The sequence below is a fragment of the Mus musculus genome, chromosome 1, assembly GCF_000001635.26.
Source record: "Mus musculus strain C57BL/6J chromosome 1, GRCm38.p6 C57BL/6J".
NCBI classification, from domain to species: Eukaryota; Metazoa; Chordata; class Mammalia; order Rodentia; family Muridae; genus Mus; species Mus musculus.
The window spans coordinates 46,499,983-46,522,623 of NC_000067.6; the positions used below are offsets into that span (position 1 = coordinate 46,499,983).

A 22,641-nucleotide genomic window follows, 5' to 3' on the forward strand; every position below is an offset into this window, starting at 1 on the left:
GTTAGTCTATCTCTTTTTATTGGGGAGTTGAGTCCATTGATATTAAGAGATATTAAGGAAAAGTAATTGTTGCTTCCTATTATTTTTGTTTTTATAGTTGGCATTCTGTTCTTGTGGCTGTCTTCTTTCTGGTTTGTTGAGGGATTACTTTCTTGCTTTTTCTAGGGCATGGTTTCTGTCCTTGTACTGGTTTTTTTCTGTTATTATCCTTTGAAGGTCTGGATTCATGGGAAGATAATGTGTGAATTTGGTTTTGTCATGGAATACTTTGGTTTCTCCATCTATGGTAATTGAGAGTTTGGCTGGGTATAGTATCCTGGGGTGGCTTTTGTGTTCTCTGAGTGTCTGTATAACATCTGTCCAGGATCTTCTAGCTTTCATAGTCTCTGGTGAAAAGTCTGGTGTAATTCTGTTAGGCTTGCCTTTATATGTTACTTGACCTTTTTCCCTTACTGCTTTTAGTATTCTATCTTTATTTAGTGCATTTGTTGTTCTGATTATTATGTGTCGGGAGGAGTTTCTTTTCTGGTCCTGTCTATTTGGAATTCTGTATGTTTCTTGTATATTCATGGGCATCTCTTTCTTTAGGTTTGGGAATTTTCTTCTATAATTTTGTTGAAGATATTTGCTTGCCCATTAAGTTGAAAATGTTCATTCTCATCTACTCCTATTATCCGTAGGTTCGGTCTTCTCATCGTGTCCTAGATTTCCTGGATGTTTTGAGTTAGGATCTTTTTGCATTTTGTATTTTTTTTGATTGTTGTGCCGATGTTCTCTATGGAATCTTCTGCAACCGAGATTCTCTTTTCCATCTCTTGTATTCTGTTCCTGATGCTTGCATCTATAGTTCCAGATTTTTTTCCTAGGTTTTCTATCTCCAGCGTTGCCTCACTTTGGGTTGCCTCACTTTGGGTTTTCTTTATTGTGTCTACTTCCCTTTTTAGTTCTTGGATGGTTTGATTCAATTCCGTCACCTCTTTAGTTGTGTTTTCCTGCAATTCTTAAAGGGATTTTTGTGCTTCCTCTTTAAGGTCTTCTACCTGTTTAGCAGTGTTCTCCTGCATTTCTTTAAGTGATTTATTAAAGTCCTTCTTGATGTCCTCTACCATCATCATGAGATATGCTTTTAAATCAGGAACTATCTTTTTGGTTGTGTTGGTGTGTCCAGGACTGGGTGGGGTGGGAGTGCTGCGTTTTGAATATGGTGAGTGGTCTTGGTTTCTGTTAGTAATATTCTTACGTTTGCCTTTCGCCATCTGGTAATCTCTGGAGTTAGTTGTTGTGGTTGTCTCTCGTTAGAGCTTGTTCCTCAGGTCGTTATGTTAGCCTCTATCAGCAGACCTGGGAGACTAGATCTCTTCTGAGTTTCAGTGTTCAGAGTTCTCTCTGCAGGCAAGCACTCCTCTTGCAGGGAAGATGCCCAGATATCTGGAGTTTGAACCTGCCTACTGGCAGAAGTTGTGATCTACTCACAGAGGTCTTAAGATCCCGTGGAGGATCTTGTGGGTACCTTCCGGGTATCCGCAGATTCCATGCCCAAAGTACCCTGGTGCTGCTGGGGACTGGAAGGGACTTGTACCCCTGATCAGGCCGGGCTTTCTGCTTCCCCAATTAATGCAGTCTCAGGTACCGCGTGATTGGATTGGAGCAGAAGCTGTGTTCCACTCACCAGAGGTCTTAAGATCCCATGTAGGGTCCTGTGGGTACCTTGCGGGTGCCTGCGGATTCCGCGCCCAAGGTACCCCAGTTGCTGGCGGAGACACAGTTTAAACTTTACCGAAGTAACACAAATTTAGATTTCTTAAAGACAACCTTCCTTTAGACGCCCTAAAACCTGGGGCATCCCTGCATCTATGAGAACTGTGATGCCACCCTTCGTGTTTCCTCCTCACAAGCCAAAGAAGTGACACACTGAACATTTGCAGTGCTGTGGACATTTTCTACATTGTCTGTGGTCATTTAACCATATACCTGTGGATGCCCCCTATGGTGGTTTGAATATGCTTTTCCTAGGGAGTGGCACTATCTTGAAGGAAGTGCATCACCATGGGGGTGGGGTTTGCAGCTCTGCTCAGTGCAGAAAAGCCAGTCTTCTCCTAGCAGCCTTCAGATCGAGATGTAGAACTCTCAGCTCCCCCCACGCCATGCCTGAGTACATGTTCATTGCTCCTGCCTTGATACTGATGGAGTAAATCTCTGAAGCACTGAACCTGTAAGCCAGCCCCAATTAAATGTTGTCCTTTATAAGAGTTCTTGGTCATGGCATCTCTTCACAGCAGTAAAACCCAAACTAAGACACCCTCATATATATATATCCATCCCACAGACACATTCTATAATGGGTGACTTGTTGCAACATCTTAAAGTGTAAGTGTTTAGCAAATTTTTTACAAATAAATGAAGATATGTTGTATTATTTTCCCCAAAAGTATCTTACAAGCATCCCCATGACTTATCTGGGATTCAGCAAGTCCTGTGTCTTTTGAAATTCACACAGGTGTGGGATTTGGGGATTCCGGGGCCTCCTTGGCAGAGACCTTCCCCTCCCCAGGCTCCCTGCTCCTCAGGGCTTCCTTTTGAAGAATTGTTTTACTTGGTATTAGAAGTCAGCATGTGCCAGCATGATTTTGCTGACAGGACCCTAATATAGCTGTTTCTTGTGAGGCTATGCCAGTGCCTGACAAATACAAAAGTGACTGATCACAGTCATCTATTTGATGGAGCACATGGCCCCCAATGGATGAGCTAGAGAAAGTACCCAAGGAGCTGAACGGGTCTGCAACCCTAAAGGAGGATCAACATTAAAAACTAACCTGTACCCCAAGAACTTGTATCTCTAACTGCATATGTAGCCGAGAATGGCCTAGTAGGCCATCAATGGGAGAAGAGGCCCTTGGTCTTGTGAAGATTAAATGCCCCAGTATAGGGGAATTCTAGGGCCAGGAAGCAGGAGTGGGTAGGTTGGGAAGCAGGGCAGGGGGAGGGTATTGGGGACTTTCAGGATACCATTTGAAATGTAAATGAAGAAATTATATAATTAAAAAAGAAGAAGAAGAAGAAGAAGAAGAAGAAGAAGAAGAAGAAGAAGAAGAAGAAGAAGAAGAAGAAGAAGAAGAAGAAGAAGAAAGAAGAAGAAGAAGCAGCCAGCTCTAAATGCATCAAGCTTTATCACCCTTTTGGTTCTAACCCTTCTGGTTTCTATGAAAGTCCAGTTTAAATTCTCACCAAGTTCCAGTTTCGATTGTTTTCCACTTAGCAGTGATGCTCCCCAATATATATATATCACTTTAAAATTTCAGTCACTGTTATGGTTTGGGTCTGAAAGGTCCCCTATGAAGCTCATATGTTTCAACTTCAGGCTTGTTATCAGTTCCTCGGTATTCAGAGGTAAGACTGCAGGAAAAGAGTGGATAGAGAGGGCTGTGGCCTCAGTAGATTAATCAGTTTGTGAGCTCACCATCCATAGGCCTTTTGGGAAAAGAAGGAGGAGCTAAGGAGGTGGGTCTTAGCTGAAGAGTGGATTCTGGAGGCCTGCCCTCAGAGACCGTATCTTGTCCTCAGGTCCTTCACTTTCAAAAGCTCTTTGCCTTTCTCCCTTTTTCCCAGCTGCCTTGTCCTTCCTCCTCTCAGCTGCCTTGGCCTCCCTCCTCCCAGCTGCCTTGGCCTCCCTCCTCCCAGCTGCCTTGGCCTCCCTCCTTCCAGCTGCCACATGCTAAACACTTCTGTGTCATCATTGTCACTCAACCATGAAGCTCTGCTTCACCTCAGACCCTGAAACAAGAGAGCCAAGTAGCAGACTACGAACTGAAACTTTGGAAATCAGGAGCCAAAACAAAGCTTTCTATCATTGTCTTTTTCTGGCATTTTGTCACAGCAACAGAAAGCTGATCACCACAGAAAATCTCATGTTCTTGAGAGTTGAGTTTTATAGAGTACAGATTTTGATGATGAATCTAGGAATATGGTATTTTTCAGAACAGATAATTTAGCAAAATCATAAACACCACAAAATCTTTATCTTAAATTGCTGTTTATTTTTATCTCTTCCAGGAAATTACGTCTAGTTGACATAGAAGAGTTTCACAAGCGCCAGGATGCATTAGAGCTATCAGAATTTCAGAACATTGTCATTAAACACATGGAATCTGCCAAGGAGACACTACTTAAAACGTAACATTTTTGGACTATCAGTAGGAATGTTTACGTTTAGAGATGTGATTGGTGAAGTGCTTCATTTAAACAATCCACTTCAACAGTTTTTTTTTTTTAAACATGTTTCTGTCTCAGAGTGAAATTTATCCTTAATTATCTTGGTCTGCAACATGTTCAGATGTTGCAAACAGCAACAAGTAGAAAGAAGTTGAAATGCTTGTCACTAACAATGGCCTTCTTATAAATGTGTTGTATGGCCTCTGCACTGTGAGTTGGTGGACACCAGGCAAAAACAATCATGCCTTAGTCACCACCAGGCTTTGTGTGACATCTACATGCCTGGCACAGGCTGTGCTCTCTCATGGCTTTGGGTGAGGAACATAAAATCATTTAGAGGATGACCCAGAAGGGAATGCTTATGGCTTAAAAAAGTTTGTGGATCTTGGTTCTTGGACTCCACAGAAAATAGTCTGCACAGGTGAGAGTGTGGGATACAGAAGATAACAGCTTCTGGGACAGGTGAGAGCCACACAGCTTCTGAGGCAGTGCCATTTTTGGGATCCAGACATCTGACCACCTTCCCGGACAGAGGACAGGTGTCCGCCTGGCCCAGGAGGCTTTTGCCTCAGGATCAGCAGGAACCATCTTGGTTCCAGGACTTCGAATAAAGTAGTCTGCACAGGTGAGAGTGTGGACTACAGAAGCTAACAGCTTCTGGGAGAGGCCAAAGCAACACAGATTCTGGGAAAGGTCCTGTTTTGGGCCTTCATCTTCGGCCAGGAGGAGGTACAAATGCCAGATATCTGTGCACCTTCCCTGTAAGAGGAGAGCTTGCCAGCAGAGACTGCTCTGAAGACCGAAACTCAGAGGAGAGACCTAGTCTCACAAGTCTGCTGATAGAGGGTAACATAATCACCAAAGGAACAATCTCTAAACAGAGACAACTATAACAACTAACTCCAAAGACTACCAGATGACAAAGGTAAACGTAAGAAATTTACTAACAGAAACTAAGACCACTCACCATCATCAGACCCAGCACTCCCACTTCGCCCAGTCCAGGGCACCCCAACACAACCGAAAAGCAAGACCCGGATTTAAAAGCATATCTCATGATGATGGTAGAGGACATCAAGAAGGACTTTAATAAATCACTTAAAGAAATGCAGGAGAACACTGCTAAACAGGTAGAAGACCTTAAAGAGGAAGCACAAAAATCCCTTTAAGAATTGCAGGAAAACACAACTAAAGAGGTGACGGAATTGAATCAAACCATCCAAGAACTAAAAAGGGAAGTAGACACAATAAAGAAAACCCAAAGTGAGGCAACCCAAAGTGAGGCAACGCTGGAGATAGAAAACCTAGGAAAGAAATCTGGAACTATAGATGCAAATATCAGGAACAGAATACAAGAGATGGAAAAGAGAATCTCGGTTGCAGAAGATTCCATAGAGAACATCGGCACAACAATCAAAGAAAATACAAAATGCAAAAAGATCCTAACTCAAAACATCCAGGAAATCCAGGACACGATGAGAAGACCAAACCTACGGATAATAGGAGTAGATGAGAATGAACATTTTCAACTTAATGGGCAAGCAAATATCTTCAACAAAATTATAGAAGAAAACTTGCCAAACCTAAAGAAAGAGATGCCCATGAACATACAAGAAACCTACAGAATTCCAAATAACAGGACCAGAAAAGAAACTCCTCCCAACACATAATAATCAGAACAACAAATGCACTAAATAAAGATAGAATACTAAATGCAGTAAGGGAAAAAGGTCAAGTAACATATAAATGCAAGCCTAACAGAATTACACCAGATTTTTCACCTGAGACTATGAAAGCCAGAAGATCCTGGACAGATGTTATACAGACACTAAGAGAACACAAATCCCAGCCCAAGGTACTATATCCAGCCAAACTCTCAATTACCATAGATGGAGAAACCAAAGTATTCCATGACAAAACCAAATTCACACATTATCTTTCCATGAATCGAGCCCTTCAAAGAATAATAACAGAAAAAAAAAACAAAAACAATACAAGGACAGAAACCACTACCTAGAAAATGCAAGAAGGTAATCACTCAACAAACCTAAAAGAAGACAGCCACAAGAACAGAATGCTAACTTTAACATTAAAAATAACAGGAAGCAACAGTTACTTCTTAATATCTCTTAATATCAATGGACTCAACTCCCCAATAAAAAGACATAGACTAACAAACTGGCTATACAAACAAGACCCAACATTTTGCTGCTTACAGGAAACTCATCTCAGAGAAAAAGATAGACACTACCTCAGGATGAAAGGATGAAAAACAAATTTCCAAGCAAATGGTATGAAGAAACAAGCTGGAGTAGCCATTCTAATATCTAATAAAATCGACTTCCAACCCAAAGTCATCAAAAAAGACAAGGAACGGCACTTCATACTCATCAAAGGTAAAATCCTCCAAGAGGAACTATCAATTATGAATAACTATGCTCCAAATACAAGCACAACCACATTCATTAAAGAAACTTTAGTAAAGCTCAAAGCACACATTGCACCTCACACAATAATAGTGGGAGACTTCAACACACCACTTTCACCAATGGACAGATCATGGAAACAGAAACTAAACAGGGACACAGTGAAACTAACAGAAGTGATGAAACAAATGGACTTAACAGATATCTACAAAACATTTTCTCCTAAAACAAAAGGATATACCTTCTTCTCAGCACCACATGGTACCTTCTCCAAAATTGACCATATAATTGGTCAGAAAACAAGCCTCAACAGGTACAAAAATATTGAAATTGTCCCATGCATTCTATCAGATACCATGGACTAAGGCTGATCTTCAATGACAACATAAATAATAGAAAGCCAACATTCACATGGAAACTGAACAACACTCTTCTCAATGATACCTTGGTCAAGGAAGGAATAAAGAAAAAAATTAAGGACTTCTTGGAGTTTAAAGATAATAAAGTCACAACATACCCAAACTTATGGGACACAATGAAAGCATTTCTAAGAGGAAATCTCATAACTCTGAGAGCCTCCAAAAAGAAACTAGAGAGACCACACACTAGCAGCTTGACAACACACCTGAAAGCTCTAGAACAAATGGAAGCAAATTCACAGAAGAGGAGTAAACAGCAGGAAATAATCAAACTCAGGGGCGAAATCAACCAAGTGGAAACAAGAAGAACTATTCAAAGAATCAACCAATCAAGGAGCTGGTTCTTGAGAAAATCAAAAAGATAAATAAACCCTTAGCCAGACTCACTAGAGGGCACAGGGAAAGCATCCTAATTAACAAAATTAGAAATGAAAAGGGAGACATAACTACAGATCCTAAAGAAATCCAAAACACCGTCAGATCCTTCTACAAAAGGCTATACTCAGCAAAACTGGAGAACCTGGATGAAATGGACAAGTTTCTAGACAGATGCCAGGTACCAAAGTCAAATCAAGATCAGGTTAATGATCTAAACAGTCCTATATTCCCTAAAGAAATAGAAGCAGTCATTAATAGTCTCCGAACCAAAAGAAGCCCAAAACCAGATGGGTTTAGTGCAGAGTTCTATGAGACCTTCAAAGACGATCTAATCCCAGTTCTTCACAAACTATTTTACAAAATAGAAACAGAATGTACTCTACCCAATTCATTCTATGAAGCCACAATTACTCTGATACCTAAACCACAAAAAGACCAAACAAAGATAGAGAACTGCAGACTAATCTGAATATCGATGCAAAATTCCTCAATAAAGTTCTTGCTAACCCAAACCAAGAACACATCAAAACAATCATCCATCCTGACCAAGTAGGTTTCATCCCAGAGATGCCGGGATGGTTCAATATATGGAAATCCATCAAGGTAATCCAGTATATAAAAAACTCAAAGACAAAAAGCACATGATCACCTCGTTAGATGCTGAGAAAGCTTTCGACAAAATCCAACACCCATTCATGATAAAAGTCTTGGAAAGATCAGGAATTCAAGGCCCATACCTAAAGATGATGAAAGCAATCTACAGCAAACCAGTAGCCAACATCAAAGTAAATGGTGAGAAGCTGGAAGCAATCCCACTAAAATCAGGGACTAGACAAGGCTGTCCACTCTCTCCCTACCTATTCAACATTGTACTTGAAGTCCTAGCCAGAGCAATTAGATAACAAAAGGAGATCAAGGGGATACAAATTGGAAAGGAAGAAGTCAAAATATCACTTTTTGCAGATGATATGATAGTATATATAAGTTACAATAAAATTCCACCAGAGAACTCCTAAGCCTGATAAACAGCTTCAATGAAGTAGCTGGATATAAAATTAACTCAAACAAGTCAATGGCCTTTCTGTACACAAAGGATAAACAGGCTGAGAAAGAAATTTGGGAAACAACACCCTTCTCAATAGTAACAAATAATATAAAATACCTTGTTGTGACTCTAACTAAAGAAGTGAAAGATCTGTATGATAAGAACTTCAAGTCTCTGAAGAAAGAGATTAAAGAAGATCACAGAAGATGGAAAGATCTCCCATGCTCATGGATTGGCAGAATAAACATTGTAAAAATGGCTATCTTGCCAAAAGCAATCTACAGATTCAATGCAATCCCCATCAAAATTCCAACTCAATTCTTCAACGAATTAGAAAGAGAAATATGCAAATTCATCTGGAATACCAAAAAACCTAGGATAGCAAAACCTCTTCTCAAGGATAAAAGAACCTCTGGTGGAATCACCATGCCTGAACTAAAGCTTTACTACAAAGCAATTGTGATAAAAACTGATTGGTAATGGTATAGCAACAGACAAGTAGACCAATTGAATAGAATTGAAGACCCAGAGATGAACCCACACACCTATGGTCACTTGATCTTTCACAAGAGACCTAAAACCATCCAGTGGAAAAAAGACAGTATTTTCAACAAATGGTGCTGGCACAACTGGAGGGTATCATGTAGAAGAATGAGAATTGATCCATTCTTATCTCCTTGTACTAAGGTCAAATCTAAGTGGATTAAGCAACTCCACATAAAACCAGAGACACTGAAACTTATAGAGGATAAAGAAGGGAAAAGCCTCGAAGATATGGGTACAGGGGAAAATTCCTGAATAGAACAGCAATGGCTTGTGCTGTAAGATGGAGAATCAATAAATGGGACCTCATAAAGTTGCAAAGGTTCTGCAAGGCAAAAGACACTGTCAATAAGGCAAAAAGACCACCAACAGATTGGGAAAGGATCTTTACCTATCCCAAATCGGACAAGGGACTAATATCCAATATATATAAAGAACTCAAGTAGGTGGACTCCAGAAAATCAAATAACCCCAATAAAAATGGGGCTCAGAGCTGAACAACGAATTCTCACCTGAGGAATATCGAATGGCAGAGAAGCACCTAAAAAAATGTTCAACATTCTTAATCATCAGGGAAATGCAAATCAAAACAACCCTGAGATTCCATCTCACACCAGTCAGAATGGCTAAGATCAAAAATTCAGGTGACAGCAGATGCTGGTGAGGATGTAGAGAAAGAGGAACACTCCTCCATTGTTGGTGGGATTGCAAGCTTGTACAACCACTCTGGAAATCAGTCTGTCCCTTCCTCGGAAAATTGGACATAGTACTACCGGAGGATCCCGCAATGCCTCTCCTGGGCATATATCCAGAAGATGTCCCAACCGGTTAGAAGGACACATGCTCCACTATGTTCATAGCAGCCTTATTCATAATAGACAGAAGCTGGAAAGAACCTAGATGCCCCTCAACAGAGGAATGGTTACAGGAAATGTGGTACATCTACACAATGGAGTACTACTCAGCTATTAAAAAGAATGAATTTATGAAATTTCTAGGCAAATGGATGGAACTGGAGGGCATCATCCTGAGTGAGGTAACCCAATCACAAAGGAACTCACACAATATGTACTCACTGATAAGTGGATATTAGCCCAGAAACTTAGGATACCCAAGATATACAATTTGCTAAATGCATGAAACTCAAGAAGAACGAAGACCAAAGTGTGGACACCTTGTTCTTCTTAAAATTGGGAACAAAACACCCATGGAAGGAGTTACCAAGACAAAGTTTGGACCTGAGACGAAAGGATGGACCATCTAGTGATTCCCATACCAGAGGATCTATCCCATAATCAGCTTCCAAACGCTGACACCATTGCATACACTAGCAAGATTTTGCTGAAAGTACCCAGATATAGCTGTCTCTTGTGAGATTATGCTGGGGCCTAACAAACACAGAAGTGGATGCTCACAGTCAGCTATTGGATGGATCACAGGGCCCCCAATGGAGGCGCTAGAAAATGTACCCAAGGAGCTAAAGGGATCTGCAACCCTATAGGTGGAACAACATTATGAACTAACCAGTACCCCGGAGCTCTTGACTCTAGCTGCATACGTATCAAAATATGGCCTACTCGGCCATCTTTGGAAAGAGAGACCCATTGGATGTGGAAACTTTATATGCCCCAGTACAGGGGAATGCCAGGGCCAAAAAGTGGGAGTGGGTTGGTAGGGAAGTTGGGAGGTTGGTATGGGGCCTTTTGGGATAGCATTGGAAATGTAAATGAGGAAAATACCTAATAAAAAATTTTTAAAAAAAGTTTGTGATTTCAGTGCTATTAGATCTATTAAAACACAATTAAGTATCTCCTTGGATTGGTTCTTCAGAATGGAATAGACACATATGATAATTAATTACATAGGTGTCAGACAATTAAATAGGGACACATAGGACAATTGTCTTTAGCTTTGTCATTAATTTATTAAATATAAGACATTAAAATTAGATCAAATTAAAATTAACAAAAGACACACAAGTTTTGACCACCTTATGATTTCTAAAAGTTAAGTAGAAATGTATTTTGATCATTTAAGATTAAATATATTTTTAACTTTTTCTCCAATAAATTAAAATAATATTACCTTTTAAAAGTTAACCTTTTATTTTATTATATATTAAGTTATATATAGTTGACAGAAAAATAAAAGTAGAGAGCAGATAAAGAATGGAATTGTATAACAGTGCACAGCAGATGATGCCATCTTCAGGACAGGCCATGGATGGATTACCTCAGCCTGTAGCTCTGGGGACAAACCCGACCTCAAACTTGAATGAGATGGTGTCACAGAATAGAGTAGAGCTCAAAACTTCATTGACTTCTTTTCTGATAAGAATGTAGATTGGTTATCATTGTGTGTTCACACTCCTGGTGCATTCACACTGACTTGAAGCACCATTTGGTGATCCAGGATGTGTTCATCATTTCTAAAAGGCAGAAACCAGTTCACAGCAGACAAACTAGTGAAGTGAACTAGTGCTCTGCAGGTCCCCCTGGCCCTCAGCAGCTGCTGTGCTCTGTCCACTTTCTAGACCTGCATCTCTCTGCACCTCTGCTTTTCTAGCTCTTCATTCATACCTCTGCAGTTTTTCTGACTCTCTTCACCTCATTTCTCCTAAAACTGGGACTCCCAGAGGCTTTTTCATCTTTACATCTACATCAATTCCATCATCCCATTGGGCTGACCCATTGCAGCATCACATCTGTCCTCTGAGCTCTAGGCCCTTGCCAAGCATACAGAGCATATCTACCCATGTTCAAATCACATCATGTCCATTAACAATTACGTACTCTCTTCTAAGTCTGAGGTTCTTGGTCTGCACCATTGCCAGAGCACCCTAAAAATTGTGGCTTTTAAAAATCTCTATTGTTCATCTACAGTTTCTCATTCCCTCCACACTGATCATAGCAGAGTACTATTTTTTGAGATATTATTTACTTACCATGACATTCACTTTTGTCCAGGTGTAGAGATGTGGCTTATATAGCATTCATACAACTGGGCAGTCATCACCACTAAGTTCCAGAAGGTTTGCTTTGCCCCATAGCAACACTTTCTCCATTGGCAGGCACTCCTCTTGTTCTCCATCCCACAGGCCCCTGCTGATCACTGATCCTAGTTTTGACTCTGTCAATTTTCTATTTGGGTATTTACATTTTAGCTGTGTGTGGCCATTTCTTTTGGGTTTCTTATGGGAAGCATGTTTTTAAGCTTGTTTATGGTGTAGCACTGTGCTGGTTAGTTTTTGTCAACTTGATACAAACTAAAGACACCTGTGAAGAGGGAACCTCAAATGAGGACTTGCTTCCATCACATGACCATGGGCATGTTGACTTGTTATGTTCTTTATTTTGTTTCTACTGTTTCCTCCCTTCTTGTCTTGAGTTTAGTTTGCCCTTTTTTTTTTTTTTTTGAAACGTCTAGTGGAATTTGCTTGTACTTTAATATAGATGCTTAGAACTAAAAATCCCCACTCTTCATTGACGTTGGTTTATTCCTCAGTTTAATATATAACAATGTTATACTCACTCAAATTATTTTCTAATTGGTCTTGTGATTTTTATCTGTTTATGCCTGTGTATAGCTTATCTCTACACACTTGTGACCCTCCAGTCATCATGTTTTGATTTCTAATTTTGAAGCTCAATCTTTTTGTATCTATTAAGACCTATTTTCTGACTACCATTCATTGAGATGCCTTCTGTGTCCCTTTCATCTTAATTCCCATTGCTTCTGCCATGGGCAGACCCATTTTTACTGTGTGCATGCTTGCATACACATGCACATATATACATTCAAGCAATCATGTGTGCTGAGATGCACACACATATGCATGTGATGTTGTCCTTAGATGTCTCCAGCTTCTTTTTAGAGACAGGTTTTCTGATTGGCTGAGGTTTGTGGGTTTGACTTTACTGGCTCTCTGGAAAGCCCAGAGATCCTCTAGTCTTTGTCCAACCAACACTGGAGTCTGGAGTGCACTGCTTTACTGGTGTTTTAATGTGTGTTCTAGGGACTGAACTCAGGTCCTCATGCTTACACGGAAAGGACTTTACCAGCTGAGCTATCTTCCTAGCTGGGTGTTACCCAATATTTAGATAGTGTAGTGGTTCTCAACTTCCTCATGCTGTGACCCTTCAATACAGTTCTTCAGGCTGTGGTGACCCCTACCATAAAATTATTTTGTTTCTACTTCATAACTGTAATTTTGCTACTGTTATAAATAATAATAATATACATATGCATATATGATATGCAGGATATCTGACATATGACCTCTGTGAAAGAGTCATTTGTCTCTCAAAGGGGTCACAACCCACAGGTTGAGAATCATTGAGATAGACCCTTGCAAATTATAAATGACTTCTCCATTCCTGTGTTTCTGTAAATGTTCCCCTTCATTTTAGTATCTCTCATTTGTTGACAAAATAATGAATACAATTTCTTAATTTGGTTTGAAAACTTGCATCGTGACTCTTATCTCTCTTGTCCTCCCCTCTGAGCATCTTTTGACCCTTATCTTGTAGAAACATAGCATGAGTTCTTTTAGTTTTCACCCTATTTCTACCTCTGATGCTTCTACTAGAGCTTTGGCAATTACTATTTTCATTGTAAAGCCCTTCTCCAAGATTTAAAAGTAAAGGGTCTCTCTGTCCTTTGACTTCTAGCTATTTCCCATGACACACCCACTGCTTTCATCATTATGAGAGAAAAGATGATGTAATATCTTTTTATACCTTCTGAAACACCGTGCCTAGGGCATAAGTGGACTTGCAGTACATGTAAAGCAAAAGTTTATATTTAAAACTTAGATTTCTTCTGTTAGGACATGCTGGTCATTTCTATCAACTATTGTTTAAAAGTTCATCATCCCTTATGGCAGAAAGTACCAGTGTTCTTTAATCTTGCAGTACCAACAAGGATCTTATAAGCTGAAAACATCAGTGATTTTCAGCATGAGGTAGCTACATATGAAATTGCACCATTATTCTTTTATTACAAGGACACATGCACCTTTGAAACTTCATTTTAAATCAGTCATTCTTTCAGTATTTCACATTAAGGGAAATTGGGAAAATAAAATCCATGTTGGTTTTTTATTTGTGCCTTGTTTTTAAGCTATTGAGAAATGGTAGCATGGCATACCATGTGATTTTAACTTGGTATAAGCTAGGCTTTGATCAGTTACTCACTCTATGTCTTTAAACTAACAGATATTCCATGGGGACCATTTAAGAGCCTGGAGAGAAGTGTCCAGTAAGGTGCTCATATTTCTTCAAAACCTGCAGGAACTATAATTGCAAGGGTAGATTTATGTCTTACAGCACACCATCATTGAGTCATTTTCTATTGGTTATGATTTAAAATTTCTTTTCCTTGGAGAAGTGAAATACTCTAGCACTTAGGGCTCAGAGAGGGGATCATGTCACTTAGCAATATACCCCTTTATGAAGACCTTTGGATGTCTAGAATTTACTGTTAATGCCTAATGCAAGTAAAATAATACACTGAGAGTATTGACTTCTAAATGTCTTTTGTTCTTTCAAGGTGGTTTCCAGAAGTGCAGAATATTTATTACAAAGGCAATAAAAAAAAGCAATTGCCAACTGGCAAGAGCAGCGCCAAATTGGACTCTTTTTTCAACTGCGCTGCTACACTCATGACCTTACAGCTGCAGGACCTCATTCTTGTCTCCATGCAAGACTTCACAGACCTCATCGCCCAACCTCCTGTAAGTCCAGCTCAGCTAGCAGGTGTGCCTTTGAAAGGTGTGCCCTTGCAGAAAGGAAACTGGCATGGTAGCTTTTCTGATGAGATAGCAGGATGCAATAGAATCTTCAGATCTATTACACTTGCATGCTAAAAGGTTAAGTTGACTTGCACAGTTTGACAAGATTATCATCACAATGGTAAAGATTTGGGTAAATCCTTGGAGAAAGATTGAGTTTTGAAGGCTTGGGTATAGCTTGCTTTGAGGAGTTCCTTTTATCTCAGGAAGGAGACTGTTTCCTACAGCATGAACAGTGCCTTGGGATCAATGTGCTTGACCCACTAGTTAATCCCTAGGTCAAGTAAGACAGTACCAAGCAGTACCAAGGATGTCAATCACTCCTGCAGTTTTTTCAGTAGGATCTGCTCTTGTTTAAGAGTCTCAGGTACAAGAGAAAGTCCATTCTGTATATTTAATTGGAGCTGGCATAATTTTCATTCACAATTGATCTCCACATCTCTATATCTCTATGTATACCTATGGTTATTTAATTTCATTTTACAGGAATCAACTAGAGCTTTTGAACATCCAGGTTTCATCATGAGGCTGGTTCTTGATAAAGATAACATTAGTTTTGAACCTGAGTTTAATGACTACATAGATATTCTTGTAAATATCTATGAAATCATGATTAAGGCTGTCAGCTTTGTGCCAAGAGTTGAGACAAAATTGTATTCCCAATGGGTAAGTAACAAGGATATTCTGATTGCTGCCCTGGAAGCTCACCCCCATCACACCTCACTTCCTTTTTTCCCTCTAGTAGAAGCATCACTAGCTGGGGTTTGGAGTGGTTATTCTTAATTTTTATATTAAAAAAAAGAGAGAGAATATGGTTTTTGTATATTTCTAAATGATTTCTTTTTATATGCAGTATGTGCTTATCTTATATGTAATTCATGACTTGGTTTTGTTTTAGCCAATTTTATGTTAACTTGACACAAGCTAGAGTCCTCTAAGAGGAGGGAGCCCCAACTGAGAAACTACCTCCCTAATATCAGTCTGTAAAGCATTTTCCTAATTAGTGATTGATAGACACATTTGGCCTGGTGGACCTGGAATCTAAAAGAAAGAAGACAGAGCAAGCCATGGGGAGCAAGCCAGTAAATAGCACCCCTCTATCACTTCTGCCTTCGCTCCTGCCTCTAATTTCCTGTTCTCTTCAGTTCTTGCACTCATGTCCTTTGATGATGGACCATGATGTGGAAGTATAAATAAAATAAACCCTTTGGTTCCCAAGTTGCTTCTGGTCATGATGTTACATCACAGCAATAGAAACCCCAACTGGACAGATTTAGATTACTTAATATTTTGATTATAAAATTATGCATGGCTATTCTTTTCTAATGAAAGACAGAAAGTAAGTGAATCTAGATGGGAAAAGAGGTGTGGAGGGACTGGGAGGAGTTGAGAAATGGGAAACTGTGTTCAAATTATACTGTATGAGAAAATAATCTGTGTTTAATAAAAGGGGAAAAAGAATAAAAAATAAATGATACATTGGGGAGAGAATATCCCCTTTAGCAGATTCAATTTTTTAATTTTATTTTCTAGAAATTTTATTATTCTTCATACAAACAGACTTGGACAATTTTAATGGCCTTTACTAATTATTAATTAATTTTTTGTCTTTAAATATACTAATTCTTTTCTATTCTAAATATAGAATTCACTAATTCTAAATTTCCATTAGAATACCACTGTCTTGGCCTGTGTGATTCTGCTGTTGGTAGAACTCTTCCCATGGTGGCTAATACCTCTGGGTTCTTTCCCTTTTTACTATGTGACAGACATAAGACCTCAGGACATCTCTGTGGCTGCTGCCCAAGTTGGCTTCTCTGGAATTTAGTAATCATTTGAAAGCCCTGGAAGGCTCAGCTTTGACTGAACAATTTTTGACTTAATGATACTTTAGACACACTGGTTCTATGCTTATCCAAGTCAGAGACTAGAATTCTGATAGTGGACTGCTACGGCTACTATTTATTTCTCTATCATAGGCAAATTCCTCATCCCTGCCCCCCACACACACCCCAACTCCCAATTAAAAGGTTCTGTGTCCTTTAAGTTTTGCCAAGATATGTCTCCTGAGAGTACTACTTTGCTCTACTCTGACACTTTGTCTTCTGACAGTTATACTCTGTCCCCATTCCCTCCTTGCTGGGGAATCAACATATCTTTGACCATAAAGATGGTTGAAGTCTTCAGGCTCATGCAAGCACACAATGACCTGCTCCCATCTTGGCTACATAGCTCCCCCAACCCCCTTTACTTTGATTCCTTGCCATACATTAGAAGAACCAAATTTAGTAATTTTCTTACATATTCATGTATTCTGAAATAGTTGTTTTCTGCTTATTGGTTCTTCATATCACCACATTTCAAAGTCTGCTAAAATCTACTGCTTGCTTTGCCTTTGCATAACTCCAACTCATTTATTGCATTTATTCCTAGTATTTTACCTTTTTTTCTAGAACAGAAATTATCAATGTAGCTTATGAAGCACACTGATATAGCAAGTTAATAAGATAAGAATTACCAAACTCTAAGTACTGATTACAATTATCTAAATAAACTCTGTTGCTATGATTTTATGGTTAGAAAAGATGACTTTTATAACCCTTCCTGGTACCTCCAGTAGAGAGTGTATGCAATGAGCTTAAATTAGTATGAAAATATGTAATTTAGACTTTCAAGAAGAGAATATTTGTTTTGTGTCAGATTTTTAGAGCTAGGACATGCATGGGGCATTGTATGTGGGGTGATGGTCTTGTCAGCCTTACTTGGTCACATTTTAAAAAATAAAAATTGCGGAATTCTCTATGATCACTACCCCTAGATGTCTCTAGGTGATTTGAGGTTCAGCGAGATTTTGAAATAAATTATAAGAATAGTTTGAATAAAATAATTACATGGTGTCTCAATGACTTTTGGCAGTAGATGCAGAAGCAGATTCATATTTCTGTTCATTAATATATTTTATAGGAATGGAAAATAGATTAAAATACACTTTTATTACCCATGGAAGGCAAACTGGTAAGGGCTGAGGCACCATGAGTCTAAACTCACAACTGTCTTATGATCTAATATGATATACTTTGAACACCTGAGGTATCACATGAAATATCATTTTTCTTAACTCTCAATGGGCACTAATTAAATTTAATATTAGAAACTTTCAGGTGATTCTCAGTCTGAAAATCTAATTATGTCTAAAAAAATAGCTCTATTTTAGAAATTAGACAAGCTGCTAAAAATGTAAGAAACAGTCTACGGTGAGTATTAATGACCTTCACAGGAGAACCCATAAATCCACCTTGCACACAGCCCATTGTGTGGGATGAAGTACTCTAAACTGTTTTGTAGAAGAGACAATACCAAGTGCATCCTGAGCCCAAGACTGAGGGACTGATCAAGGTGCTAACATTCAGTAGTGTTCCTATAAACAATGTAGCTTTCAGCCACTGATCTTCTGAAGTGCCCAGTAGTAGGCATAGCAGGCAGGCACCCACTGGATACCTAAGGTGGTGAGATCACTTTCAGTGTCATAGAAAACCCACCATAGACTGATTTCTACTCATTACAGATTTAAAAATGCCTTTTTCTGGATGGCACAACACAGATGTTTCTAGGAGTTACCATGTAGATTATAAACTATGCCAACACATGTATTGATCCTCTTATTTACAAGGGGAAGGAGTTGAATGTTGATATTCATGTGCTAATTAAATTGTCCTCTTGTGCATTCGTGCTCACCATTATTCCAACCATGGTTGCAGAATAGGAATTTGGCAACTAAGGATCAGCATCAAAGGTCACCTAGTGAGTCTCAATCTTTCTTTGGTTTGACCTCACTTGTCTGCTTCCTGAACACAGGTTCAGTGTTTGAGGAGGGTGGTGATGGGGCTCTGCATGAGCATCTTCTTTTTAAGAGTTCAGGCCAAAGCCAGCCTTGGAAAGCTAGCACAGCAATGTTTGGACTTTTCTGTTTTGCATCCTAGGTTTTATTTTTGCATGTATTTTCAAATGACCATTTGCCCAACTGTGCTGAAAAACAAAAACAAAAGCAAAACAAATAAAATAAAACGTCAGGTAGCCCTTATGAAAAACAAAAATTATACAAAATCTACAGTATACAACACTCTTCAGGTTGGACTGAACATATTTCTATGGATTAGGGAAAAGTAAATTACAACAGCCTTTTCTTATGTATAGAAAAGGCAATATAGTAAGATTGACACTTTCCGGGAGATAATATAGTAGGGTTAAGTTAGCTAAAAGTACGTGAAATAACATCATTTCCCTTCTCTGCTCAGGAAAGCAAATCTAAGCCAACAACTTTGAAGCCCATAATTCTGAATGAAATCATAGATGGTCATAAGGAAAAGATTAGAGAGGTGATTTTACGAGAGAGCGTGGCACCAACCGAGCACCTCAAAATGTATGACAAGTATCAGTTCTTGATTACTGGAAAAGCTGAGCGTGATATTGATGAGTTCCTGTTTCAAAGTCAGAACTATGAGAGACTAATAGAGGAAATTCGCAAATACCAAAAGCTAGAAGAAGAAATACAGTACACATCTCGAAAGGTAATTGCCCCTTTCTCTATGACTCTTGATGGAAGAGAATGGTCTGTCTCAGGTGTAGTAACATCTAGTGTTAGAGCCCACAGTGAAAAAACCAGGAGTGCTGTCAATAGGAGCAAGTGCCTAGAAGTGGTGACACTTGCCCAGCATGGCGCGTGTCTCAGTGTGGGGCAGCTAGGACACATACCGTCCTTGTGCTCACATGCATGAGATGCCAGTGCAAGGTGAAAAGGGATGTAAGAAACATGAATAGAAAGAAGCATAAGTATGGAATCTCCTCCCAGTTCCAAGAACCTGACTTTTAAATTTTACGTTGACAAATCTTTTGGAAACAACAGCAATGACACCACAATGTACATCCTTCAATTACTAAAGATACTAAAGATTACTAAACATCCTCTCTTGGCCCCTTTATCAAAACCATTTTTCAGATTCCCTAATATGCTCAAGTATTACTTTTTAAATACGAAACAAATAAAATATGTGAAACTCACTGCTGGATGGGGTTGTAAACACCTGTAGTGCCAGCATCAGAAAGCAGGCAGACTGCAAGTTCATGGTCAACAGTCTGGACTATAAAGAAAGATAATGTCTAAAAGCAAACAAAACTAATCAAAATTAAAAAAATAAAAAGTTAATTTTCATTCAGTTACCAATAACCTAATTTCCTAAATTTTAAAAAGCCATGATGATGATGATGATAATGATGATGATGGTGGTGATGATGATGATGATATTTTCTCATAGATAGATATAAAATACAAAGTATTTGTTGCTGGAAGTGGGGGAGAGGTGGGTGGATCAGATATTAGAAACTCCTGCAGCCCCACATGTGAATTTGTTATTACCTTCTGTTTGTTTTTGATACAGGATCTTGGCCTTTAGCCCAGGTTGCCCTGGAACTCACTATGTAGTCAAGGCTGGCCTCAAACTTATCCATTCTTCCTGGTCTTGTTGTCCAAGTTCAGGAGTTATACACCTGAACCATTATGCCTGGTTCAACAATTTAAAACCAAAAACCAAGAACCCAAAATCTCAAAACCTGACCTTATTACATTGCACACACAAATTGGTAGCGAGAATAGAAAAACGAAGAGAGCCTCTTACTTATGCTTATTCCAATTCATGTTTCATAAATCTTTTTTACTCTCCAGGCTGTTCGTTTGGGAATGTTTGAAATGCACTGTGAGGAACTGATCAAATCGTTGGTGAAGAGAGCAGATATCATCTGTGGGAAACTGATAGCCAAGATGTTCCGCAATCACCAGAAAGAAAGCACAATGTACGGGAGTACTGGGGTGGCTATGTTTGCGTTCTAGGAGTGGTCTTTGTGTCACTTGGCAATGGAAGTAGGTAGAGCAGTGTCACAGGGGTTTCAAAAAAAAGGATTATGCTAAATGTGTTCTACATGGAGTGACATTTCATGATGCAGTTGTCAGGATATTTTTTTTTTTACACAAATGCCTTCCCAATCATCTAAATTAATTATTGTGCTTCCATTCTTTTGCACAAGTTAGGTGGACTTTCACTTCATACTTTAAAACTTGTGTAATCCATACATAAATTAGTTTTCAGAGTTGATCTGTATAGGAGCTGTGGGTGGACTCTAACGAGTTGCGCTGTCAAATTCAAACTTTGTCATACTACCATTATTCTTTAGTGACAGGAGCTTAGCCCAGGAGCTGAGTCCTCAATGAAGCAGCTGAGGGGAAGATCATCCTTGGGGCAAGACTTGGTCTTGTGAGAGAGTAGGGTTGCTCTCTATAATTTCATATGCCTATCTTAACTTTAAGTTACTGAGGCCAGAAACTGCAGATCTGATAACACTTGTTGCTAACAGCATGGTTGATTAGGTAAGGAATTTATTACTAGCATTTCCCTTCTCTGTACAGGAGGCCAGAGCCCTTCACTGGCCTGACTGGTTAACTCTTTGTTAGCCATAGAGGAAGGAAAGGAAAGTAATCAAAATGCTTTATACAGGAAAATATGAACAGACATATATACATTCATACATCCACACTTTGGTCAGGCCAAACCATCTGTCTAAATCAACTCCATAAGTATTCATCTATTCTTATATACATACACATATACCTAAACACATACATACAGACAAAATATACATTTGGATGGATGGATAGATGGATGGGTGGGTGGGTAAGTGGGTGGCAAGAGCCCCCAAGTCAAACTATTCAACCAACAACTTTATTTCTTTTCTCTGGCCTTTTTGTTTTAACATTCTTAGAGAAAAGATTCTTTAGAGATTTCCTCATAGATAAAATGGGAGTTACAGAAAGAAGTTGATAGTAAGTTCAAAGTGAAATTTCATTCTAACATGCTCGGTACAAGTTCAAAGTAACAGTTTTTACATGGCCTTGCCTTATCATAGTGCACACCTGTGGTTATCCTTAGACCTAAATGTTTTTCCTTGAACACAAATTTGTCCCAAGCCTATTTCACTTTTTTGTGTAATTATGAAAGCTCATTGTGTTTCTTACTATGCAGCCTTTACTTACTATATGAGGAGTGGGCACATTCTAGTCTTGATTCTAACTTTATTACATCTGTCTAGCAAAGTAACTAAAACCATTACTTAAAACCTTCTTCCTGAAATTATTTGAACCAAATCAGGAATTCTATAGAGTCATTAATTCATATGAACAGCATTAATTCTTGAAAGTTTGTGGGAAGCCGTTGCAGAGTGGCAGTTGCAGAATGGCAGTTGGCTACTGCTGGCCACCACACATACATAGGCAGTAAAGGTTCTTTTGCCAAGGTGAGGTTTTGAGAATTGACAAAAGTTAACCAATCAGATGAGAGACAAGTTAACCAATCAGATGAGAGAGAACGCCTGTCCTAGGCCTATAAAAGCAGCACCAGTTCTGGGCTCGAGGTCTTTTCGCCTCTACAATCAAGCTCTCCCAATAAACGTGTGCAGAAGGATCCTGTTGCAGCGTCGTTCTTCCTGGCCAGTTGAGCGCGCGCAAGAAAAGTTTATCTTATGGTGATCTGCAGGAAATCTGATCAATAGGGTAGGCTAATGCTCAGGAATTGTTACATTACTTTAATAATGATAGGAAAGGCTTATTAGCTGCAAGAGGCAATCCTGAGCTGAAGTCTCTTTGGGTCCTTGTCGTTGAGCTCACTCATCACAGACCATGCAAAAGTGGTGGGCCACCCCCAGGAAGGTCACCTGTTAGCCTTAGCCTGTCCTAGATGCCTCCTGATACTTTAAGGCCTTGGCAAGTTGGTATTTTTATAAACA

General features: G+C 39.2%; 1 protein-coding gene across 2 annotated transcripts in view; it reads left to right on the top strand.

The window, feature by feature from the left end:
* The window catches only part of Dnah7c (dynein, axonemal, heavy chain 7C), a 382,050-nt gene that overhangs the window by 74,555 nt on the left and 284,854 nt on the right, over positions 1–22,641 (top strand). For both annotated transcript variants that reach the window (XM_011238631.3, NM_001310335.1), the window contains exons 10-14: positions 4,051–4,170; positions 14,571–14,754; positions 15,298–15,477; positions 19,107–19,379; positions 20,531–20,658. In XM_011238631.3, coding sequence (XP_011236933.1) covers positions 4,051–4,170; positions 14,571–14,754; positions 15,298–15,477; positions 19,107–19,379; positions 20,531–20,658 — 885 coding nt within the window. The remainder of the gene's footprint in view (positions 1–4,050; positions 4,171–14,570; positions 14,755–15,297; positions 15,478–19,106; positions 19,380–20,530; positions 20,659–22,641) is intronic.